This window comes from Eulemur rufifrons, chromosome 18 (assembly GCF_041146395.1).
Source record: "Eulemur rufifrons isolate Redbay chromosome 18, OSU_ERuf_1, whole genome shotgun sequence".
Classification (NCBI taxonomy): domain Eukaryota; kingdom Metazoa; phylum Chordata; class Mammalia; order Primates; family Lemuridae; genus Eulemur; species Eulemur rufifrons.
Window position 1 is genome coordinate 54,964,849 of NC_091000.1, and position 26,735 is coordinate 54,991,583.

The 26,735-nt window shown below is 41.9% G+C and overlaps 1 protein-coding gene and 1 non-coding gene across 5 annotated transcripts in view; one reads left to right on the top strand and one right to left on the bottom strand.

Annotated features, from left to right (window-relative positions):
* Positions 1-16,578: 16,578 nt before the first annotated feature.
* KIF13A (kinesin family member 13A) overlaps positions 16,579-26,735 on the top strand; it is a 197,781-nt gene continuing 187,624 nt past the window's right edge. For 3 of the 4 annotated variants that reach the window (XM_069493541.1, XM_069493544.1, XM_069493545.1), the window contains exons 1-2: positions 16,579-16,805; positions 17,042-17,132. In XM_069493541.1, coding sequence (XP_069349642.1) covers positions 16,751-16,805; positions 17,042-17,132 — 146 coding nt within the window. In that variant the 5' untranslated portion in view covers positions 16,579-16,750. The remainder of the gene's footprint in view (positions 16,806-17,041; positions 17,133-26,735) is intronic. The other variant, XM_069493543.1, reaches the window with a different exon arrangement.
* LOC138399220 (U6 spliceosomal RNA) lies at positions 22,557-22,665 on the bottom strand. The gene has a single exon (XR_011236117.1). It is a non-coding gene; the product is annotated as a U6 spliceosomal RNA (small nuclear RNA).

Consider the following 26,735-nt stretch of genomic DNA (forward strand, 5'->3'; position numbering starts at 1 on the left):
CAGCAACAGTTCTGTTCTTTGGGTACACCCCCTATGAAGCTCAGGTTGAAATGACTTTGTGTTATTAGTCATGCACCAATTGTTCTTAAGATGACTACCCCATTCATTCCTGCTATGTGATCAGGAAAGTCTCAAAGTCTTAACTTACTGCCACACAAATTTAATGATCTCCTACTCTATCTCTGTGGTTTAAGAGGCAGGATTCTGTACTCAATTGAGAAAAAGAGCTATTTCTAATGCACAACCAGAGAGTGAAGGAAGGGGCCAGGAGCCAAAGACCCAACATACAACTGCGCTTACGATGGGTGTAGAGACATTACCAACAAATACATATCATGGCTGTAAGAATGGGATGCTTGTGTTAGTCCAGGTCCTCCAAGAATCCAATGTCAAATTGAGATTAAATTTGTAAGGATTTTATTAGGGGAAATGCCTGTGTGAGAGAAAATGGGGAGAAAGCCATGAAACCACCATGCAAATCTGACCCTAAGCAAAAGAGAGAGGGAGGGAAGTTTGGGCTTGGACTCTGCAGTCAAAGGCAGCATTGAGAGACACTCCCAGTTTTCCAGGAATAGACCTGCCTTAGCGTCTCTGCTGCCCTTAGGCATGGGCTGGGAGCAGTAGCTCTTGAGAAGCATGGCCTCAGCACAAACACTTTGATAGAGTTTAGAGCACAGCAGCTGGGGTCCTTGGTCAATTACACTCTCCCCCTACCCCCACCAAAGTTGGAGGTCTGTGAGACATAGTCTTCCTGTCTCAAAGCTGCCTACAAATCAAAACCCCACTAGTACTGAGAAGAGGATGGTTTGTGGTTAGGATATAAATTAAGTGTATGTAGGCAGCTGATGAAAAAAACAAAACAAAAACCAGAGCCATATTTTGGGAGAAAATAAGAAGGTGAGCAGAGAAATAGTAGGATCAGTTTCTTACTGATCCTTACTATGCTCAGTTACTGTGAGCACAGTCCACCAGTATGCTAACTTGATCCATAGAAACAATCAAAACTGACATTAGCCAGCTATTTTGCTATAGAAAAGTCAAGACTCATTGACTAATGCTGACCATAGTTATGGTTTGGACTTCAGCCTCGACATATGAAGAAGATTGGATTTTAGCAGATGTAGGATTTTAAAATATTTTCCCCAAAGGACAATTCATCTATTGAATATATTGTTCTGAATGGAGTTTGAATAAATTTGTACCAGAGTCTTGGATATCTGCCTATTTATTTTTGTATAACACTAGACTAATAAAATACAGACCAAAGCATCTGGCTGAGGCAGATCAGCAGAATCAAATGAAACATACAGAAAAAGACCCAAATACAAATGGAAATTTCCTATTAATACATGAGAAAAGTGGAATTTCCAATTAGTAGGAAAAAGATTGTTTAATAAATTGTGTTGGCACAACCGGTAGCCATCTAGAAAAAAATAAATTTGGATTTGTACCTCATACATTACACCAGTATAAATTCAGGAAGGATTAAGGATTTAAATGCTAAAAATAATATAAAAGTATTGATGGGAGAATTTTAAAATCCCTTTTGAGTGGCAAAGGACTTTCAAAATGTGAAACAAAACCCAGATGTCACAAAAGAATAGAAAAATAAATATGACCCCAAAAAAGTTGTTTATGCATGTGGGAAAAAACACCTTACGCAAAAGCAGAAAACAGAAATCATAAAATAATTTTTGTAATTCACATTGCAAAAGTCCAATTTCCCTAAAATATAAAGAGATCCTACAAGTCAGAAAGACAGGCCGTTAACCCAATAGAAAAATAGGCAAAGGAGATGAATAGATATGAAAAAAATAATACAAATGGTTCTTTTTTTTTTTTTTTTTGAGACAGAGTCTTGCTCTGTTGCTCTGGCTAGAGTGCCGTGGCATCAGCCTAGTTCACAGCAACCTCAAACTCCTGGGCTCAAGCGATCCTTCTGCCTCAGCCTCCCAAGTAGCTGGGACCACAGGCATGCGCCACCATGCCTGGCTAAGTTTTTCTACTTTTAATAGAGACGGGTCTCACTCTTGCTCAGGGGTCAGGCTGATCTCAAACTCCTGAGCTCAAGAGATCCTCCCACCTCAGCCTCCCAGAGTGCTACTGCTATCCTAAATGAGTGAAAAGTCAATATTGCACAACTAGAGGGTATTTATTCAACATAAATTACCTGGGGTTGGCCTCCCAGCTACTGACACACACGTACTCTGCCCTCACAAAGTCTAAATATCTAAAATTTATAAATCAGTATTAAAAATTGTTAAATAGGTTTTATCTATCAATCTTGACAAACATATCTTCATAATGATCTGCAATGTTCAAATTTAGAATTTTTTTTCCAAACAAGGTCACATTGAGAAAAAAAGAAAAAAAACAAATTTAGAATTTTTAATGTCTTCAGGGTTTCACTCGGGAAAGTGACAATGGGGGGAAAGTTTGCCATCCCCTACTCTGTCCTGCATTGTGGTGGCCTATACACACCTCTGTAAAAGGTACCAACATTCTCCAAAAGTTATTCTAGTTTCAGGGACCATTGGTTTCATCTTTGGATACAGAATTAAAGTAAAACCCACTCTATTCTATTCAGAATCCTCCCTGTCATCCAGTGACTACGATTTCACGCCTGATCTCTTCTTCACTCCTTAGAATGAGCTGTGGTCCACGAGGCTTCAGCTCCACTTTTGAACACACACCCCTCAGGTCAGTCCTACTGGGCTTTCAGAAAACGTTCTAATGTGCCTATACTCTAGTCATGGCCACAGTAAGGCTGCGCCTAAACTCAGATCTGCACTATAGTTAAATCTGTGTGCAGTGCCTGTGGACGATGTGAAGTCGGTCACGAGAAAACACTCTGCCATTAGCGGCTTCCTCAGAGACAACGTGACCTGAGACACATCCAAATCACATAATAACACATAGCTCTGCATGGGATCGTCTTGTTACTGTGTTAGACGAAAATGAAATAATCTCACTCCCGATTTGTAGGAATTCTGCAATCCCTACCATTTGTAGGAATTATTCGATGTAAAGAATCTATGCATTTAACTCACAAATTTTAAAAACCAACCAACAGTGAAGATATTAGGATTACAGTTCATTTACACGGATAAGAACAGTTTATGGCCGGGCGTGGTGGCTCACGCCTATAATCCTAGCACTCTGGGAGGCTGAGACGGGTGGATCGCTCGAGGTCAGGAGTTCAAGACCAGCCTGAGCAAGAGCAAGGCCCCCGTCTCTACTAAAAAAAATAGAAAGAAATTATCTGGCCAACTAAAAATATATATAGAAAAAATTAGCCGGGCATGGTGGCGTATGCCTGTAGTCCCAGCTACTCGGGAGTCTGAGACAGAAAGATTGCTTAAGCCCAGGAGTTTGAGGTTGCTGTGAGCTAGGCTGATGCCACGGCACTCTAGCCTGTGCAACAGAGCTAGACTCTGTCTCAAAAAAAAAAAAAAAAAAAAAAAAGAACATTTTATATTACAAATTATCAAAGAAATACTGAGAAACAAACTCTGACTTTTCCTTTTTTTAAATCTAAAAGTGCATTTTGAGATTAATATAAGTGAAATATTGTTTTAACCTTCTGATTTCTTTATCATGACCATGCTTAGGTGTTAAACACCAACATTGTGTCTGATCATGAATTATTAGCAACACTCATTGAAAAACGTAATTTGCTTTGCACTAGGCTTACAAACAACCTACTTCAGGTTCATTGAGTATTATTTTCATTTGCAAAATGCATGTATTTCTTCTGTGACAAATTACCTATTTGTATGTAATATTCGAGCCTCTCTTTTAAAATTTTTATTTGTACTTATTTTTATTTTTAAAACACTGCACTATGAAATATTTTAAGCATTTATAAGTAAAGAGAATATTATAATAAATCCCAAAATAACAATTACCTACATTAATAATTGACAAGCCGCTTTTCTATCATCTGTTATACTTATTTGCTAAAATATGTAAAACAAATCCCAGACATCATGATACCTTTGAAAAAAATGTCATTTAATTACACAAGCAAAATACTATTATCACACTCCATAAAGTTACCAGTTAATTCCTTAATTATTGTCTAATACGGGGTCCATATTTAAATTTGTCTGGCCCAAAACAGCTGCTTACAGCCAATTTGTTTGAATCAGGAGCCAGTGCTTCACATAATGCATTTAGTTAAGTTTTGTATTAAAAGCTCTTAGAGGCCGGGCGCGGTGGCTCACGCTTGTAATCCTAGCACTCTGGGAGGCCGAGGTGGGCGGATCGTTTGAGCTCAGGAGTTCGAGACCAGCCTGAGCAAGAGCGAGACCCCATCTCTACTAAAAATAGAAAGAAATTATATGGACAGCTAAAAATATATATAGAAAAAAAAAAATTAGCCGGGCATGGTGGCACATGCCTGTAGTCCCAGCTACTCGGGAGGCTGAGACAGGAGGATCGCTTGAGCTCAGGAGTTTGAGGTTGCTGTGAGCTAGGCTGACGCCACGGCACTCACTCTAGCCTGGGCAACAGAGTGAGACTCTGTCTCAAAAAAAAAAAAAAAAAAAAAAAAGCTCTTAGAGGAAAATTTATTGTCACTTCCCTCTCTTTTCTTTAAATATATAAAGATTTTTTGACCTTTTATAATAATGATTTCATACACTGTGGAGGCAGTAAATATATATGAAGAGAACTAAAGCCTTTTTAAGGTCAATAAATGCTTGAACTTAGTTTAACTGTTTTTGAGAGAGCACTCACATAACCACTGAGGTTCTCAATAGCCTTACAAATGCTACTTTATAGTCTATTTTCGGAAACGCATCTGTTTGCTGCCATTACGGAGCATTGCTTCCTTTACAAAAATGTGGGATTTCCTTGTTCAAAAAAGAACAGTCATTTTTAGAGCCATATTTCTTCCACTCATCTTGGAATTTTGATAAGGCCTTTAGGAAACACTTTTCTAAAATTACAAAGCTATACCTGGAGTGCTACCTGGAAAGCAGAGCCAGTGGGCAAGGAAATAACCATCCATCAGCAAGCACTTCATGTGGAAACCTGAACTCCTCCTAGCCCACATGAAGTCATTTTTCCTGGAGAAAGATTTTGCAGGTTATTTTTTTCCTTTCATCTTGAAGACTTTCTGAGAGACAACTACGATCAGTACAGGCAAAGATCTGTACAAGTGGGAGGAGGGAATGGGTGACATCACACCTAACAGGTACAATGCACATCTGGATGATGGGCACACTTATAACTTTGAGTCAAGCAGTACAAAAATAATCCATGTAACCAAAACATTTGTACCTCCGTAATATTCTGAAATTAAAAAAAATCTGGACCACGAGTAGTGGCTCATGTCTGTAATCCTAGCACTCTGGAAGGCCGAGGCGGGAGGATCCCTTTAGGTCAGGAGTTTGAGACCAGCTCTGAGCAAGAGCGCAATCCCGTCTCTACTAAAAAATAGAAAAAATTAGCACCATATCTTCTTTATCCATTCATCCATGAATGGACATTTAGGTAGTTTCCATATTTTGGCTATCGTGAATAATGCTGCAATGAACATGGGAGTGCAGATATCTCTTTAACATATTGATTTCATTTCCTTTGGATATATACCAAAAAGTGAGATTGCTGGATTATATGGTAGTTTCATTTTTAATTTTTTGAGGAACCTCCATACGGGTTTCCATACTGTCTGTACTAATCTACATTCCCACCAGTAATATACAAGGATTCCCTTTTCCCTACACCCTTTCCAACACTTGTTATCTCTTGTCTTTTTTATAACAGTCATCCTCACAGGTGTGAGGTGATATCTCATTGTGGTTGTGATTTGTGTTTCTCTCAGGATTAGTGATGTTGAACATCATTTCATATACTTGTTGGCTATTTGTATGTCTTATTTGGAAAAAAACATCTATTCAGGCCCAATTTTAATCAGGTTATTTGTTTTTTTCTATTGATTTGTATTACACTACAGTTCCTTAAGGAACTCACAGTCCAGGGGGGAAACAGACAATCAAACCAATGGATTAAGAAACACTGTGGTAATGATAGCTAACACTTAATTAGTGCTTACTATGCGAAGGCACAATGCTAGTCACTTTACATGAAGTGATGGTTAATTTTATGTGTCAGCTTAACTGGGTCACGGGGTGTCCAAAGATTTGGTTAAACATTGTTCTGGATGTTTCTACAAAGGTGTTATGGGTCAGATTAGCATTAGAATCGGTAGACTAAGTAAAACAGACAGCCCTCTGCAATATGGGTACCATTCAATCTTTTCCAGGTCTGAGTAAAACAAAAAAGGCTGAGGAAGATTGAATTTGCTCTCTCTGCCTACCTGCTTGAACAGGGACATCCGTCTTCTGCCCTCAGAGTAGGACCCACACCGTTGGTTCTTCTGGTTCTCAGACCTTCAGACCTGGACTATGATGACGCCATCAGCTTTCCTGAGGCTCCAGCTTACAGACAGCAGACCATGGGACTTCTCTGCCTCCATAAGCATGTCAACCAATTCCATATAATAAATCTCTTTATATCCTATTGGTTCTGTTTCTCTGGAGAACCCTGACTAGGGGATTATCTCATTTCATCCTCACAATAACCCTATGAAACAGTTTTATTATTATATTGGTGACATTTTGTAGATGAGGAATATGAAGCATAGAGAAGTTACATAATTTGCTCAAGGTCATACAGAGAGCAGGTAATAAGGTTAGAAGTGGTTGTCCGAAGGCCAGGTGCAGTGGCTCACCCCTATAACCTTAGCACTCTGGGAGGCCGAGATGGGAAGATCGCTTGAGGTCAGGAGTTCCAGACCAGCTTGAGCAAGAGCGAGACCCCATCTCTACTAAAAATAGATAAAATTAGCCAGGGATGGTGGCATGTGCCTGTAGTCCCCACTACTGGGGAGCCTGAGGCAGGAGGATCACTTGAGCCCAGGAGTTTGAGGTTGCAGTGAGCTATGATGACACCACTGAACTCTAGCTGGGTGACAGAGCAAGACTGTCTTAAAAAAAAAAAAAAAAGAAGATGTGGTTGTCTCAGAGGAGTAGGACAGGAGGGAGTAAAGGATGGACAAGGGCCAATAATTTTATAAATATCTGTACACTGTCTGATGTTTGAACCCTGTGAGAATGTCACAGCATATGTTGCCCACAAGCTGAGAAACAGACAAGAGTCCCCGAAGAAAGAAGGGGCAGCGCAGGCAGTGGGGTATGCACAGTGGACTGGGGGAAGTAAAGATGAGAACAGCAAGAGAGATGGGCTTTTCCAGCCCCAGACTTTCCCTGGGGTTATTTGTTCTTTCCTTCCATTTCACTGAGTTAAAGTGCTGGGACCTTCTCCTTCTGGAGGCAAGACGTTTTTGTTTATGATCCATAGTAACGAGATAGTTCGAGAGGATCTCCATCCCCTGCCCCCATCTTTTCCAGGCCATTTCTTTGTGTGTCCTCGACTATGCTTCCTCCACCCAGCCCCCTGGGCAAGCAGCACTGACAGAGTCCGCAGAAGATGTGGAACAGCCCAGTCTTAATCCCTCCACACCTGTCCCAGAGCTCCTCCTTCCTCCTTTGGCTACTTCCTGTGGTTGATTAGACATGCTTCCCGTCTGGAAGGGAAACAGAAGAACAGAAGGCAGGATCACAGGAACAGGATTCTGACTGAATGATCTCATGCTTGAAGGGCAGGTGGAGATACAGCCAGCATCTATTTTTCTGCCAAATGAAAGAAAATAGCCTTTCTGAATGAACCGCAACAGCAGAGTAAGTGCGGTGGGCCTGAGGAAGTTAACTCCCAACTCCCACTACACACAGGACCTGAAAATCCCAAATTCCACCCGTAACCTCCCTCGTTCCTCAGTGCCCACCACCCCCCATGACTCCAGCCCTCCTCTCCCTTCTCCGCTCTGTTGGCCACTCACTCACCTCTTACCCCAAAGTTGGCCCAGCCTTTTCTTCCGTCTGTCAACACTTTTGGTTTCTCTGACTCTCCTGTCTTTTATCACCGACTCCTTCCCCAACACACCCCCACCATTCTGACTTTAACTGAACCTGTTTTCACTGAGAAGACGAGACACGATTCACTGCTCTGCCTGGTTGGCCATCACTGGGAAGTGGAGCAAGGCCGTGCGCAAAGGGGTCTGAGGCTGCTGTTTTCCATTAAGTATAAAGAAAAGATGACAGAGTTCATCTAGAGAGAGAAGAAACTAAACATGCAGAGAATAGATGAAAGACAGACCACAATGAAAGGAAAGAAGGCAGTAACTTGAATTCCCAACTGTCCGTTCTGGCTACAGCCCTTCCTGAGACCCAGTGGAGGTGTAACTTACTTGCTGTGTTTACCTGGGACATTCACACACATGGCGGTGTGTCCTTTTTGCTTCAGCCAGTTTGAGTTCATCTCTGTTTTTTGTAACCCCACTGATTCTTGATTAAGGCATTTTCTTTCCCTGGTTGGCAAAAATGCCCCCTCAGCGTCTAGGATCCATCTCGAATGCCCTCTCCAACGTGAAGTCTCCCTCAGGTTGGGAATCACTGTGTCCCACCAAACTGGTTCACACTGTGAGAGTGTGTCCCAGTCTAGATTGCATGTGACTGTTCCTCCCTCCCTGTGAACCCCTTGAGGGCAGGGATTATGCCTGTTTCTGAATTCCAGCAACTTTCACAGTACCTTGTGTGCTGCTGCTCAGCAAATGTTTGATAAATGCATGGATTCACTAGTAGATGGGTGGAGGGAGCTTGTCCACTTTCTACCAGTGATGTCTATAGAATAAAAGTTAATGTTCACATGGTCACCTTGGGAGCAGGTAATTGAGTTCTTACCCACACAATTTCCAACCGGAAGTCTTCACATCTGGATAAATCTCTCAGGAAAGGCCTATGTTTTGTTTTGGTCTTCTTCTTTCTTCTCACTTTGTTTTCACTTTTGGCTAGTTCCAGATCATTCCATGAGCCCATGTTTAAGAACCAAGGTTATATAATAGCCAGGGACAATCCCTCCCACTTCATGTTGTTGGCTGCTGCCAGTGTGACTGGGTGGCCTAGTGAAGCTGTTCCTAAATGCCAGTCCGGGCATGGGCTATTTCAGAATCAGCCCAGCCCAGACCTCCTAAATCTCTGTATGAGGGAAGACTCATGAATCCCTGTTCTCTACTGCTAATTATTGTGAAATAATTAGCAGGCTCCAAAGGATGGCCAGCCAGATTTTGGAGCCCCCCTGGCTAAGTCATTGTGCTTATGAGTCTGGCTTATGTGTCAGTGCGTTGCTAGAGGCCACAAACCCCAGGCTGATCAGCTGCTCGTCCTGCTCAGAAGAGGGCACAGCAAGAGGGCTCTGCCAACCTGTGATACAGACAGAGATCTCCATGCAGGGATGTGTCCTGGATCTTCTCTTCCCCACCATTGTCCCTGCTCCTCTCCCACTTCAGGCCCTCCTCACTTCTAGCTTCAATAGTCCATTCTCAAATCATTTTCAGTGATCTCTCCTGGGACCAACACTTCTAGTATCCAGTGCTTGATGAGGTTCCTAAAGCACAGCATTCCGTTGTTCCCTGGCCTCCATGCTTTGTCCCTCCTGCTCCCCCCACACAGACTGCTTTTCCACAGCTATTGTATCAGAATTCCATCCTTTCCTCAGCAACGACCACAGTAACCATAACAACTGCTATTTGTTGAGTATCTGTTCTGTTTATGTCAGTCACCAAGCCAGGCATTCTATGTACATTATCTCATTTCATCCGCACAGCAACTCCGTGTAATGGGTATTAGAGTATACACTGTACATACAAGAGACCCAAAGCTTGAATGTCCGAGGTAAACACAGTGAGTAAGTTACAGAGGCAGAGAACAGACCACAGTGGGTCTGACATCAAAGTCTGCTTTTCCTTCTATGCCACTGTGAGCCCAATATCCTCTGCAATTACCACCCCTACCTCTGGCAAAAGGATTATCTTCTCTTCTACCTCCAACAGTATTTGTGACTCTTTTGTGGAGGCTACATATTTCATGAAACTGTAAAGCATAATACTAACTTACCATTGTTTATATTGCTTGTCATATTCTTTTTTGTGCCAAAAAAAAAAAAAAAATACAGATGAATGAGGGCAAATCCGTTATCACCCTTAGAAAAACCACTCACATGCATGTTCCAATTGTGTACGTCGGTAGTATTATTTTGCAAAACACATCTGAAGCAGTCACAGTGTAGAAGGGAGAGCCAGGGTGTTTGAAGACCTGCATTCAAATCTCAAGGCCATCACTTCCATGGTATGTGACCTTAGGGTAAGTTACTTAAATTTTCTCTTTATTTTTTACTGATTAGTAGAATGAAGGATGATAATAGTGTGTTACTGTAAGGATTATTGAGTTATTGTAATGATTATTGTAAGGATTAAGTATTAGAACTGTTTGGTAAGTAGTCAGTGTTTAATAAAAGTTCTGTACTGCTAATTATTGTGAAATATAAATGTCATGATGGTAGATGGTTTAGAGTCCCTGGGGGAGAATTATTCTTCCCTGTTCCACCGATGCTTAGTTTGATCATGTGACTTGCTTTGTCCAATGAAGATTGAGAAGTGATGTGTAACATTTCTGAGCAAAATTTGAAGAGCCAAAACTTGAAGGTCTGCCACCTTCTCCTTTCCTTCTGCTAAAAAATTAGCACTATCTCAGCTAGGGGCTGTTTTGTCAGCCTGAAAGTCAGAATGAACATGATAGAAGCAGAACTTCAACTAGCCTGTGATGGGCAAGTCATGTGTGGGAGGCATAAAGCTTGTCTGCCAGTTCTTCAGAACCATGGTGTCTTCAGTTTCTAAAGTAAAGCCGTGTTAACCAGCGCTTTCTCACAAAGGAGCATTGACCTGGGCCATTTTAGTGGCTAGTGCACACAGCGGTATTAGTTGGTTATGGTGACATTTGGGCATTGCAGAAATGGTTGGATGTCTGGGCTAGAGTGTTCTGTCAGGGAAGCCTCAGCAGCCTTCCCATAGTTCAGCCCCAGTCCAAGGCCTCTTTGTATGTTAGGGCCGCTCCCTGTGGGCCTTTACTTCTGTGCAGCCGGCTCACGCCCTCAACAGGCTGTCTTGCCACACCCTGAGCTTCTTTTCCTCAGACCGACTCCAGAATGGGACACTGTATGTTTAGCACTCTGAACTTGCCTGTTGTCACTAGAGAAAAACCCTTGCATCCTTTTAATAGTATTTTATGTTGATCACTTCAGTTAAATAGGCAGAAATAAGAAAAAAAGGAAACCAAGCATGGGTGAATTAGAAAGGTCCAGATTCTTCTTAAGAAGTCTGTCCAGTTATTAATAAAATTCCTAGTCTAGAGTCTATGACTCCTTCATAGATAGATAACTACTTAAATTTCTGCTTGCCAAATATCTGAGGTTGGAGATTCCCAAATCTGCCCTAGAGCCTTTGGGACCTTCTTTCTAGGGAAGGAGGCTAGGAAGGCCTCCACCCCACCCCTTCCTAGCAAACTGGCCTGAAGGGGTTCCATTTTTTGGCCTCCTGTGGGTAATTTGCACTTCTGAGGGGCTCTGGGAAGGGCTAACTAGGCACTAGTGTTTTTAGGGAGGGTTATTCTCTTGAGGATTATTTTAAGGACTGTTCTTCATTTCATACTGTGACATACCTTGGGCACTTAAGGAATATAGTAGGGTCCCATCTACTAAATAATGTTGAGTAATCTAGGCTTGCTGAGGGGAGTCCTGGAGTCAGAAGTAATAGTGGTAATGATGATGATGATCGTAATTATGAAGATACCACTATGCCTATTTCATTCTTAGCACGTGCCAGATCCTCATCTAAGTGTACAAGAAGACAAGTACCCTCATCATCACCATTTTAGAGATCAGGAAGTGGAGGTGGAGACAGGATAAACAACAAACAAAGTTGCACAGCTTGCAAGTGGCAGAGCTGGAATTTGAATCCAGACTTCATGATCTCAAAGTCCATGCTTTCACTCCCTGCACTACGCTGCCTTTTATTTTTCATCAAACTTATCATGTATATATTCAACTGTAAGCATTCCCCTTCTGAAAGGGATTTATGGATGGAGGGCACTGTCAGCACAATTTTGTGGAATTTATTGACTCTCCCCATGCTGACAAAATATAACTACTATGCATGAGCACCTTCTTGTCCTCTGAGTCTCGGCTCCTTTCTCATGTTAATTCGATGCTTACCATAGAATCTAGGGGCAGGGATGCAGCTCAGCCCTGATAGAACCTAGAGGCAGAAGCTGGAAGGTTTTCAGAAACCCAAACAGTTCTCTCTCGCCTAATTGTCTCTGCACAATGGCTTCATCGTTCTTCTTCAGAGCAATTTTCTGGGTCTCCCCGTGACTCTCATAAAATACAGCTACTTCACAGCCCTCAGGTTCACTTCAAGGAGGTACCATCCCCTGTTCACATGCTGTGATGAGAATTTCATAGCTATTAACGCATTTTATCCTCATAACAACCCTAGAGTAGGCACTCTTACTACCATCATCACTTCCTCCTATTTTACAAATAAGGAAATTGGGGTCCAGAAGAGTTAATATAGATTTTCTTGCTCAGAAAAGGAAGGCTCAGGATTCAAACTAGACAAGTCTCATTCTGCAGGCCTCACCCTTAATCACCACCCTCTGAATCTCGAGCCCAGATTTCCAGGGAGAATAATCTGATATGCTCAGTTGGTGGCGGGAACAGTCCTCTTGGTCCAGTTAGCTGTATCAGACAGGTGTGGTCCCATAGTGCAAACGTGCCTGCCAGAAGCCTGGGAGCCAGGGGTGGAGTGTGGGGGAGGGGGTAAGGCAACTTGTTTCAGGCTATCCATAAGTGAGAGAGGCACAATTCAAACACAGCCTATCTAATTCCTAAGACTTACTTTAATACAGCATGTTGTCAGCAGAGGATGGCCAGGACAGTTGAAGGAATGTGTTATATGGTGGACTGTATTTTCTAAAAAGGGCTGCAACAATATCCCCCACCAGACATGATATAAGTTTGACATTTCCCCCATTGAGATAAGAGGGCTATGGTCCTCCCCTTGAATCTGGGAGGGCTTGTAACTATGGCAGAAGTAACGCTATAGGACTTCTGACGTTAGGTCATAAAAGATGATATGATATAGCTTCTGCTGCTGTGCTTGGAATGTTCACTCTTGGAACTCAGCCACCATGCTGGGAGGAAGCCCAAGCCTACTCCTGCAGAAAGACCATATGGAGAAATCTTGAGACAACAGAGAGAAAGAGAGAGAGAGAGAGAGAGAGAGAGAGGGAAAGGCCTGGCCAGGTCCAGCTACCCCAGTCCCCTACTGTCCCAGCTTCGGCCACCATCTGATTGCAATCTCATGATGGAACTAGAGCCAGAACTCCCTACAAGAGCCTTTCTCACATTCCGGTCCCAACCCACAGAAACTGTGAGAGATTATATGATTGTTGTTGTTTTAAGCTGCTAAATTTTGTGGGGGGATTTATTATATAATATCAGTAACCAGAACAGCATATTCTGAGGAACAGAAGTCTTCAGAAGGACATGAGAGCCACCGTCAAGTATGTGAAGGGCTTTAAGTCTAAGAGGAGCTGGACTTGGAACCTGAAGCCCTAGGACGTGGTGTTTCTATCACCAGGTGGAATTTACAAGGAGGAAAATTTAATTCATCACAGAGGACTTCTTTAGGTTTAGAACTTGAGAATGTGTCACCAAACAGTGTGTTTAGCTCTTCCTCAAATTTGAGCACTCTGTCACCAGCCATTCAAGCAGAGGATAGATGGCCACTTTGGTGGCTATTGTAGAAGGGTCCAGAGGACCCCAAAAGGCACCTTCCAATCTAAAAAGACAGAATTCCTAATGAGTTAAAGCTAACCTGTTTTGAAGAAGAAACATTTAATAGTAGCAAACTTGCCTTAGAAGAGGTGAGGACTGATCAGGGCCTTTAAAACTGGAGAGGATTGGGAAAGCAGAAGGAAGAGCCACTCTGCAAAGAACTAACGGAAACTGTCTGTTTAACCAGCAACACCAAATTAATTGTGCCCCTCTCACCTTTAGACCTAGTATCCTTTGCATGCATTTATGGTGTTATGGGCCATCATCCTTCCAGTCCCTTTCCCAGTCACTTGGAATCCTTTGCCTCCCTCAATCCTCATGTCCCATTGGTTGCTAAATTGTTTCACTTTTATGGCCACAGTAAGTCTTGCATCTGTTCCTTCTGCTCCATTTGCACTATCATTGGCTTTGTTCAGGCTATCATCACGTCTCATCTGGATGACTGCAATAGCCCCCTGGATGGATAGAGTGTTGTCAAATTAATGTTCTAATGTCCAATGAATGCTAAAAGAATGCTCTAAATGTGCCAGTCCTTGGCTCGAAACCAAAACTTTCATTTAGTTCCCATTGCCTTCAGAATAAAGTTGAAATTTTTTAGGCACTCAAAGCTTTCATGATATTGCAGAGAAAGAGGGAGAACGGGAAAAGGGGAGAAAGAAACAGAGAGAGTTATCAATGGGAGGAGGAGGAGAGAGAAAGATTAATTCCTGTATTAGTTTCTTAAGACTTCTCTAACAAATTATCACAAACTGGGTGGCATAAAACAACAGAAATTTAGTGTCTCAGAGTTCTAGAGTCTAGACGTCCAAAATCAAGGTGTCTATTTTCACAGGTACTGGGGGTTAGGTCACATTCACAGGTACTGGGGGTTAGGACTTGAACATATCCTTTTTGGGGACGTAAGTTCAGCCCTCTACAATTCCCATTGGTAGAAACTACCAGAACAATGGCTCAACATAGGAATGGCATCTTGCTTTTGAAAAGGTCCTGGATGAAATGAAGAATTTCAGGAAGAGTTGGAGGTATTATTAAATAGAGTAGGCCAGAGAGTTTTTTGAACAATGGAATAGCATGCACAAAGGGTAAAATTTTACTTTTGTGAAAAATCAGTCTGGAAGCTGCATATAGGAGACATTATAGGAGTTAAAGTTAGGAAGGTCAGTTAAAAGGATGCCTCAATAGCCCAAAGGTGGGGAACTAGATTGTTACACATAGAGAGCTGGAAATTTCACCTCTTTGGTCACGTCTTAATTCCTGAAAGCTTGTAGCCAAGAGCCTACAGTAGTGTCTGTCACATAGTAGGGTGCTCAGAACACATTTGTTAAACAGATGAATGGATGGACAAAGTAGAATTGCAGCAGTCAGAGTGAGAGGAGGAAAGATCCAACAGGCCCTTTCAGAGGTGGACTGACTTAGCTGGCCCTGCAACAAGGTAGGGGTGAAGAAGTACAGTCGTCCCCTGGTATATGCAGAGGATTGGTTCCAGGAACACCTGAGTATACCCAAATCCACGCATGCTCAAGTCCCACAGTCAACCCTGTGAAACCCGAAAATACAGAATGTCAGGCCCCCGGGTTTGGCCACTGCATTTTCAATCTGCCTTTGCTTGAAAAAAATCTGCATATAAGTGGACTCACGCAGTTCAAATCTGTGTTGTTCAAGAGTCAACTGTAGTATCAATGAAGCATCACTTAAAGTCCGGCCATAACTTGGTATGTGTTGGAGACAGACTGCACCTCTTTCCTGCCACCCGCCACACACTGTCTAGCACAGCGCGTGTCTCCACGTCATTTCTCCCACCTTCGCGTGTGCCTCTGGAGTACAGCGCGTAACACTATTCACGTTCGTGTGTGTCCTCACAGCACCCTGCACACAGCCGGACCTCAACACAACTCCCAACAAATGGATTTCTACATGTAAGCAACATGGAAAGATTCCAGGATCTAAACTCCACATTTTGGATTTTTGTATGCTTCAAATGCCTGGCACCCAGTTAGCGCCCCATAAGCACTTGTTGAACCAAACCGAATAAATCAGATTCGTCCAGTTCCGCCCTGGCGGCGAGGTCTGCATTTGGCAGGATGACAGAATTCGTTGCTATTAAATTCTTATGTAAGAGTTAATGACCCTCCCAGCCCACTTGACATCCCTCCCACGACAGGAGAGGAAGGGAAAGGAAGGGAGAGCACTGTTTACAAACACACACACTGTGTCGGTGGCAGATTCACAGATTAATTTCTAGTCTCGGTTCACCACAAAGATCTTAAAATACTGCTGCAAGCTCCGTGTGGGGCAGAGGGAGACGGCGCGCCGGGATTTCGGTTGAGGCGCATTTAATTCCGCGGGGAAGGCCTGCCCACCTGGCACGGCGTGTCGGAGCCCTTCCCACCGCCCAAGGGCTCCGGGTCTGCGGGTGACAGCGGCCCCCGAAGGCGACTGGAGCTCAAGGCCGTGTCCCGGGGGTCCCGCAGGCGCCGGTGCAGGCTTGGCCCGGGAGGCGGCCCCGGGGAACAATGCGTCCCGCCCCGGACTCCAGCCGCCCCTGAGCGCCGCGCGCGCCCGCGTCCGGCCTCCCCGAGCCGCGGCGACCCCGGCGAGAGGGCGGGGCGCGGAAGATGGCGGCGTGGCCGGGCCCCCGGCGGCCGCGAGGGGCCGCGGCGCAGCGCGCTCGGCTGGGCCGGCGCGGCTAGAGCGGCGCCTGGGCCCGGCGGCCTCCTCCCCGCCCGCCGCCGCGCCCCGCCCCGCGCGCCCGCCCCTCCCCGGGCCGCGGCCGTGCCCCGCGTCGCGCTCCCCCGGGATGGCCCGCGCGCCTCGGCGCTGCCTCTCGGAGCACACGGCGGAGCGGCGGCGGCCGCGCTCGCGGGGCGCGCGGCTGCGGCGGCGGCGGCGCGGCGCGTGAGGGGCCGCCTCGGGCCGAGCGGGCGCCGCGAGCGGCCCGGCGAGCGCAGCAAACATGTCGGATACCAAGGTAAAAGTTGCCGTCCGCGTCCGGCCCATGAACCGACGAGGTGAGGAGCTTTCCGCTCGTTTTTATTTCTGCTCGGGCTGAGGGCGGGGGCAACTTTGGAAACTGCGGGGCGGCCAGGCTGGGGCGGCTGGAGCGCGGCCGGGGCCGGAGAACGCGGCGCAGGCAGCGCCCGTACTGGCCGCGGCGCCGTCTCCCGGCTCGGCCGCCTCTCGGGACGGAGCCCCTGGCGGCGCGGATGCTCGACTTTGCAACGTTCGCTTTGCTCTGTGCTTTCAGAACTGGAACTGAACACCAAGTGCGTGGTGGAGATGGAAGGGAATCAAACGGTCCTGCACCCTCCTCCTTCTAACACCAAACAGGGAGAAAGGTAACGCGGGTGCGGAGAGGGCGGGTAGGAGGATCCAACCTCGCAAGGTCCTGCAAGTTTGAGCCAGGAAAATGGGAGAGCTCTTCCCTATTGTTGGGAGGACGGCTTCAAGTTTATCGCACGCTCCTGTTCGAAGCTGTTGCAAGTCCAAGTTCCTCTCCTCCCTCCGCGCCTCCCCCTCCCCGCCCGTCCCTTCTCGTCCGCTGCGGTGTCAGGGCACCCTGGCCAGAGCCAGCACCCGTCCGGCGGGCCGTGAGGCCCCCCGAGTGTGAGCGGGCCAGATGATTAGTCCTGTGGTCACATTTTACAGATAAGAAAACTGAGGTCCGAGGCGGGCAAGTGACCAGCCCAAGACCTTATTATTCGTGGAACCCAGTGCCTGTGATTTTTTCCACCACTGCACGGTTTGTTTCCTTTGGCAGAATCGTTTAGGGACTTTGTGTGTAAAATGGTGGGGGGCGGGGGTGGAGAATAAAGCAAAACAGTTCTAGTACGAGGCAGGCAGGCTCAGGCTGGACCATTTAAAATCTATTTTTTTGTTGTTGGTGCTGGATCGCGATAATGCCTGAATGTAATGCGCGAATTTTGATTTTCGAGGAAACAAAAGTAGTGGCCTGAACTGTATAGACACGGGGGGGGGGGACGTTTAAAAGGGGGCTGCATTTACTAGATGGCAACATATTTGCATTTGAAAAGTGGTAACTGTTGGATCCTTATTCTGCTCTGTTCTATGCATCAGTATGGGAAAATGCCCTAAAATAATTTGAATATTTGGCATTTTTCTGGTAAGCCCCTGAGAAGAAATCAGTTGGAATTCATTCAATAAATAATGCAGTAGCTTATAAAAAATATCAAAGAAAAAATGAGAGATTTTACAAAAGTAATTTTTGTTGGAAATGAGTATGAGTTCGTGTTTCTAAAAGTCACCTGTTGATTGATGAGATACATTCTGGTGAATTTTACTCTTCAGAGAATTTCACTGAAGAGAGAAGTAGGGTTTGTTACTTTATAACTAAAGGAAGCAACTGCCTCCATTCTATAATCATGTGGTGGTCAGGCACAATTTTGCTAAATTTTGGGGAAGAAATTATGAGGTGGTAAGATTGGGAATGCTTTGCTTTTTGTGTTGAGCCTAGCAGTTTTTATTCAGTTTGCACACATTCTGCTACCTCTTGCAGATTCTTACGGTGATATCTAACAGCCAAATTATATGGATGTATCCTTGGATAGTATTTTTAGATACATTTATAGCAGTGTAGATAATATATTTCATGCTGATAATAAGTAAACTAATTGAACAAATGAAAATATTTACAGATTAAATTAAATGCCCACATCACCAAAGTGTTTTTCCAAAACTAGATATTGTTATATTGTTTTAGAAAAAAAATTCTATTGGGTCAGATTCTTCAAAGCAGTCTGGGAAACAGGTAGACTATCATAGCTCCTTTTATATGTAGCTGCTGCTTCTGTTGTCTTTGCTGGTTTGGCACCTGCTCCTTGTCACTCTTCACCATAAGGAGTGCTACTGTTAGCTACTATTTAATGAAATCAAGTGTTGTCATTTGTGCAGAGAAACAGATTTAATTTTGTGGAATTTGGATAGAATATAACTGTGGACAGTTGGTTCCAAATGCTAAGTAATCGGTTGATCATTTATAGGATTCCCACATTACTCACTAATCAGGATCTTTTAAGTAAATTTTATGGGGTGATTTTGGGATTTATCCATCTGCTTGCTTATTGGATAGTCCCTTATCTGGAGCTGTACAAATAGCATTGAAATATAGGTGCTTTTTTGTTTTGTTTTGTCCTTCTGGTAGATCTGATTCTTTGAGTGGTGGTTGGGCCCTTTCTGTGAGATTCTAGGTGAGTACTGGTCATTTAGGTTATAGACAAACTGAAAAGAGTCAACACAGCAGTGCTACTTGTAGATTAGGATTACTGTTTTTGCAAGGGTGGAAGACACCAAATGCATTCTGATTTTCATTATGCAGCTTGGTTTCATATTTCTCTACAGTTTTCCCTTAAAGCAGCAGTGTGCTTAAAAATAGAAACAATTCCTCTCTTGGGCTCTGGGTTGATTAATTGCAACAATGCTTCATGCTATGTTTGCAATTCATTTCTATCATTTGTTTTTGGGTAGAGCTCAGGACAGGGCAAAGCTGAATGAGTAGAATTTGGAGAATATTATTATTTTTCATATCTAGAGGTCCAAGGATTGAAGTGTAAGAGGTCCTTAACTAAATACTGGCAAATCTGTATTAAATTGAGAATTAACATTTTCCTAAAAGTTGTGAGAATTTACCAATAAATTAACCATGAGTAGAGATTTAAAGTTACTGGGTGAAAGTTTTCAGTCTAATGAGTAAAAACAAGTGAGAGTACGTTAACTTCCAGAAAAAGAAACAGGCTCAGCTTTCATGCTTTCCCCCCTTTATGGAATCAAAGCCAAGACTGCATGGTGAGGACAAAATGATCAGAGGACTTCTGAGGGTAAAAAATGTTTTGGTGCTGAAATTCTAGGGCTACAATACATTGCATAGGTCCAGGTTAATAGTTGACATATATACTGATCACTGTTCTGAAACATGAAGGCATATGTGAATTTTGTTTCTGAAAATATGAATACCATTGCATTGCTATCCAGGAGACATTTATGAAGTTCAGATCATGCGAGTTCCATGCTTGGCACAGGGCATCTAAAGATAACTGTGGATCCAGTGCCTATGCCAGAGGCTTTCATCTTTGAGAGATGTGGGAAGAGAGAGGAAAAAAACAGTTAAAATACAATGTGGTAAATTACGTTGGTGTATACTTTTGCCCTTACAAGTATCATATTATTTGGAAATTCTCTGTTTCCTCTTCTGTCTCTTCCTTGAGGCTGTGAGCTCCCTGAAGGCAGGTACCTTGTCCTGCTCCCCTTTGTGCCCCGTGTTCTTGCACAGTGCCTGGCACAAGTGATGGGAGCACTGAGGAGGGGCTGTGTTTACCACCGGGGTCCTGGCAGCTTTTGAAGTCAGGTGGCGTTTGTGTGGTCTTGTGAATGCTGAGAGTGTAGGTTCATGTTTGCAAGATTAGGAGAATGTCCTTTGTCGATGAAAAGCATACCTGGCATAAATTGCTTTTTGGTGGTTGTATGTACGTGAGTGCAGCATGTGGAGTAGGATTCAGAAGCAAGGCATTTCTTAGGAGGTAGGGTATGGGGAAGGGGTGGGGGATAGAATGAGAATGCCTAATTTGCCAAAATAGGTGAGCTATACAGTGAAAAGTCTTCCTCTCACCCCTGCTGATACCCCTACTCTGCCCATCCCCTCACCTCTCTGAAAAAGGGGAACCATAGTCATTTATTTCTCATGCATTTTTAAAGCTATATATGTGCATTTTTTTCACACACACAAAGTGAATCTTATTTATATATATTTTTAACAAATGTATTTGGTATCTTTTGATATCAGTATATTAAGACACATTCATTCTTTTTTACATTCAGTATGAATGGTAGTGGTGGTTTTTAAAATATAGGTGGTTGGCATGTGGATCTGATCCTCATGACTTTTAGAAAGTGAGGCTTTATCATGAAAAGAGTATAATGGAACTTGCTTTCTACAGAGGTTTTTGATTATTTTATGTGAGTGAATTGTAAGGATCCAAAATAAAGTGTGTATCTAACCTAGTTGAGTGAAAAGAAAATGTTGGCCCGAATATGGGCTCTTAGAAAAAGAACATCAAATTTTTAGCTTCCTGCCTAATTTTTACATACTGCAAGGTGAACAGCGTACCTTGCAAAGTATATGAGGCAGAGGCAGTGGAAGAAAGCTGCTTCTTGGTCAATTGCCTGTATGTTTTCTAGTTTATGCATTACAGGTTGAGTATCCCTAATCCGAACATCTGAAATCCAAAATGTTTTGAGCAATGACATGTTCCAGTGAGCATTTTGGATTTCGGATTTTTGGATTAGGGACGCTCGGTCAGTAAGTATATAATGTAGATATTCCCAAATCAGAAAAAATCTGAAATAAAAAATGCTTCTGGTCCCAAGCATTTTGGATAAAGGATACTCAACCTGTATATATGGCAAGTTTTTATTTCCAAGCAGGCTTCTTCTGTCATTCCAGGCTTTTAGGATGGTTCCTTTGGCTCAAGTGTCTCTCTAGATCAGAAACTTAAATATTAGTGAAAGTCATACAAAATAAAAAAGATAAATCACCTAAGAATCAGTAATATTCCACATTATAAAATCAGTTGTAGGACTTTGAATTCTGTTTTCTGTGTTGCTACTCAGCTCTCTGGCTATATTAGAGAGTTAATTGTAAGAAAGCAAAGAATATTTAGATTGCACTAATATAGGAGTAACCATTTTTCAGACATGATATTAGTGGAATTATAAAGAGCATTATAATGGATTATTTTCATTAGCTGTCAGCATTTTCAATTTGTTTTAAAATATAGGCACATTGAAATAGTTAAAAAACAAGACTAAAAGTAATTATAATGCAATGTAGTTTAGAGTGGTGATTTTTTTACAATTATTTTGATGACAGTCCACAGGCAAAAATATATTTTACATTATGAACCTGTGTGTGTAGGTATGAGTATTATAAAAGTTCATGAAAAAATACTCTTAACTATGTGTAATTTATCTCTTATTTTTTATCCCCTTCTGTTTGAATTCATTTAAAAAATTATGGTTGTGACTTACTAATTGATTTCACAACCCAGTAATGAGTCACATAATTTGAAAAACACAGGTTTAGTGGGTAAGAGCTTGGGCTCTTTTTTTTTTTTTTAAACCAGTGTACATAATTTAAAGTGTAAAATAGTTTTATAATTTATAAAGGCCATGCTAAAAAAAGTCCTCCTCTTCATTTCTTTCCCCAGAGGCAACTACTTTCAGTGGTTTTAGTTCATTCTTTTGGAATTTCCCTCCATATTTCTAAATAACATGCTGGTGGTGGTGCTAGTTTTTGATTTGCTCTCTTTGTTCTCCTTCTCCTATTCCCACTCCATCCCCAGATTCTCTTCCTACCCACCACCGCCCCCATTTTCCCAGTATAGTTGTATAGTAATTTTGGCTGGATCAATATTTAATGTTAATTATTTATATGACTAGAACACTGTTACATTGAGCCATGTACTATTCAATGAATTCTTTGTATTTTTAACAGTGGACTGTCATCAAAATAATTGTAAATTCACCACTCTAAACTACATTGCATTATAATTACTTTTAGTCTTGTGTTTTAAGTATTTCAAATACAAAACTTTGTTTTCCCTGGAGTTAACATTTTTTTCCCCCTTTTTCCTTTAATTTGCTTCTTTTTCTATGTATTTATCATTAATTCAACATTCAAACCCTCTTCCCCTTGGCTAAAGCTCCTTTCAAGACTTTCAAACATATTAGGTCCTCATTCTCTCTCTCTTTTTTTAATGAAATGCTTCATGAATTTGCTTGTCATCCTTGCCAGAAGGATCATGCTAATTTTCTCAGTTATTGTTCCAATTTTAGCATATGTGCTGCAGAAGGGAGCACATCAGATACTCTCAATTTCATCATCTTAGAGACATTTCTCCATGACCCTTCTAACATGTTCTCTTATTAGCTGATAGCCCTCTGTGCTTGGTACCTCTCTCTTCTTGGGGTTTCCCTGCACTGTCTTACCGGGGATTCCTCTCTTCTGTGTGGAATCTCCTATTTTTCTGTTTTCCTTGTCTTTGTCCTTGGTTTGCTGCCTCCATTTTGTAGAGTACATCCTTCAGTGGCTTCCTGGGAAAGCATGTTTTGGAAGTAAAGAATTTTTAATCTATGAAAAATGTCTTCATTCTACCTACTTACCTCATTGATAGTTTGGATGGGTATCAAATTCTGCTTTAAAGACCTTGTTCCAATGTCATTTATCTTCTGCTGCTTCTGTTGAGAAGTTATTTCTATTTCTAAATTTTTGGATGTGACCTAGTTTTTTCCTCTCTGGAGTCTTGTAGAATATTCTTTTCTTTCCAATTTTTGTGGATTACAATAGTGGACCTTTTTGACCTGGAAACTGGTGTCTTTCAATTCTGAAAAAAATTCTTGAATTAGTTCATTAGTAATTCTTCCTCTTTATTTTCTCTGTTCTTTCCTGGAGCACTTATTTGGACATGGGGTTCCCTGAACTGGTCCTTTGATGGTTTTATTTTTCCTTTCTACCTTTCATTTCTTGTCCTACCTTTTGGGAGATTTCTTCCACTGTCTCTTCCAACCCTTATGTTTAACACATTGACTGCCACACTGGAAAAAAATTTTTTTCATTGGGGCCACGATGTTTTATTACGAAAATAGAATAAAAATTCAGAAAACAAAAAAAGATCCTTTTTAATTTAATGAAAAATTTGTTATTTTTATTGTTTTCTGTGTATGAGTTATATGCAACTTGAAAAATAGCTTTCATGGCTTCCACGGTGAAGAGACGTAAGTTACATATGTTTCATGAGGCCCTGGGCTCAAAACTAGCATGAGTTAAATACAACTTACATGGCAGTTAGTGTATTAATTTTTATTTTCTGCTATCATATTTTTAGTTTTCAATAACTCATTTTTGGCCTGTGTGTGTGTGTTTTTTTTTTTTTTAATAGCATCCTATTCTTGTTTCTTGGTTGTGGTATCTTTTCTGTTTGTCTGAGGACATTAATGATAGCTTTCTCTATATAGTCTGCTTTTTTCCCCCTAAAGTGCATTGTTTTGTTTGTTGATTTTGGTCTTTTTTATATTAAGTATATTTCTCAGATATAGCTGTATCCCAGCTAAATTCTGGGGTTTCTCCAGGGAAAGAACCATATGTGATTTATCTTTGTTTTCTCAATGCTCAGATTCAAGAATGCCCAGCATATAGAAAGTATTTGTAGATTATCTCTGCAGTTATTATTATTATTAAAAGCTTCTGTCAATCAAATCCCTTTTCTATTTAACTTCCAACAATAAAAGTAAAAGCAATAATTTTCTTTTTCATAGGAGCATAGATAAATGCTAGCATTGAAGGTAGTAGCTGCTGTAGACAACTCTTAATTACTCACATTCCCAAAGATAATTAGTTGTGGTTAGTATTAAAAGCTGGAAAAAAATTTAAATCATATTTTTTGCATAACTGTTATAAAAATTTTAGTTAAGAAATTTTTTTGTTCCCTTTCATTTAAAAAGGTATATGCCTATTGAGCTGGGGGAAAATTCCATATTCTTACATCTTTTCAGAATAGTACCAAAATGCCTAGTTTATCATCCTACCACTTAACTCAGCTTCTTGTGGCAAAATCTAGTTAGCAATAAGTGGAAATTTGAATTGTTTCCAATTTTCAATAAAATCACACCTGCCTATACTCACATTTTAAAGAAAATTTACAGGAACAAGTTTCCCTCAAATAGTAGGCATCTTCAAGACATCAAAGTTTTTCAGAATAATACAGTCGGAAGTTATCCTTTCTCAAATATTCGCTGGAGCAAGAGCAGAGAAGGTGTTTAAATAGAATTAAAGGAGTTTTTAGAACATTACCCACAAAGGAAACAGAATAGCACAGAAATCAATAAAGCATACAGAAACACAGAAAGATTCCTTTGTACCTTGAAAAATACAAGGAATTAAGTTTACTAACAACAGAGCTATCAATAAAAGAAGTAATGCTAAAATTTATATGAAAACATATATTAAAACAATCAAGAGTTGATTTATGTGAGATCCAGGAGGTATCTTTTCTTTTCTTTTTTTTTTTTTTTTGAGACAGAGTCTCACTCTGTTGCCCGGGCTAGAGTGAGTGCCGTGGCGTCAGTCTAGCTCACAGCAACCTCAAACTCCTGGGCTTAAGCAATCCTACTGCCTCAGCCTCCCGAGTAGCTGGGACTACAGGCATGCGCCACCATGCCCGGCTAATTTTTTGTATATATATATTTTAGTTGTCCATATAATTTCTTTCTATTTTTAGTAGAGATGGGGTCTCGCTCTTGCTCAGGCTGGTCTCGAACTCCTGACCTCGAGCGATCCACCCGCCTCGGCCTCCCAGAGTGCTAGGATTACAGGCGTGAGCCACTGCGCCCGGCCCCAGGAGGTATCTTTTCAAAGAAGAATCCTCTACAAAATATTTCTGGAAATTTAGACTTGCAAATGAAAGAAGAAATTCCCCGTTGGAAATTTGTTTATTTGGCATTTTGCCACTCAACAACTGGGCAGAAACTAAATACAAAAAAGATCAAGTTTTCACATCTCTCAAATTTTATTTGTGCAAATATATAATTCTTATATATTTGATTGTAGATCTAAGGTTCAAAAGGAAAAGTAGAGAGGAGAATTCCCCCCGCCCCATACCCTCAGGGCGAGGACCTGAGATTTCACCAGTCCAAGCCCCCTCATTTGATTGATTTCATGTTGATTTCATGTTGCAGATTAACAATTCAGTGAATCATTGATAAAGTAGTAGAACTGTTCTACCAAATTATCCTTCCAGTAGAATTTTCATGTCAAAGCACAGTTGTACCTTTTAAAAAGTTGCTTTGTTAGACACTGTCAAATGTTTTTGTATAGGTAACTTTATAAGAAGCAGGGCAAAACCAAAAAAGAGACAGGGGAGAATCATTGTCTACCAAGCCTAAGAAGTCAGTTATTCTTATTTTTCCTCTACCTTCATTTTGCCCTTGTCCATGTAATACAAACATTTGCACTTAAAATTCTGTGTTCTGTCCCAGCTACTCGGGAGGCTGAGGTGGGAGGATCTCTTGAGTCCAGAAGTTGGAGGCTGCAGTGAGCTGTGATAGTGCCATTGTACTTTAGCCTGGGAGAGAGAGTGAGACCCTGTCACTCCCCCCCCCCAAAAAAATTGTGTTTTACTTTTCTTCCATTACTTTATATTTTGTCACACTACATAGTTTCCCAATGATAATTTTAGTAATTGAATATAGTCTGTTGAATTTCATAATTTTCAACCATTTCTATAGTTTTAGACTGTATGGTTATTTCTTCTAGTGATTATAAATAACAGCATCTTCAAACTTTTTAGAGTCCTTTGCTTACTAATTGTAAGACATTTCTTCTCACGCCCACCAGCACAAAAAAAAAATCTTTGAAATTGTATGACATGAGCTATTTTCTTACATAATAATGAAGCCAAAATTTGGTAATTTTTAGAGTTAAGTATGAGAGAGAACATGGAAGAAGTGATTTTGTATGGTCAGTAACAAGACCAAAATTTGAGAGCCCTACCCTGAGATGTTCTGATTCAGTAGGTCTGAGGTGGGGCTTTAGAATTTGCTTTTCTAGCAACTTCTTAGGTGGTACTGATGCTGGTAGCCTAGGAACAAGCTTTGAGAACTCTGCTGGTCTAGACCAGCACTGCCTAATAGAATTTCTGTATCTGCACTGCCCAATGTGGCTAGTCTGGCTGAGGAATTGAATTTAAAATTTTGTTTAATTTTCATTAGTTTATGTATTTATTTTTTGGAAACAGAGTCTCGCTCTTTCACCCTGGCTATAGTGCATTGGTGTCATCATAGCTCACTGCAGCCTCAAACTCCTGAGCTCAAGCGATTCCCCTGCCTCAGCCCCCTGAGTAGCTGGAATTACAGGCACACACCACCACTCCGGC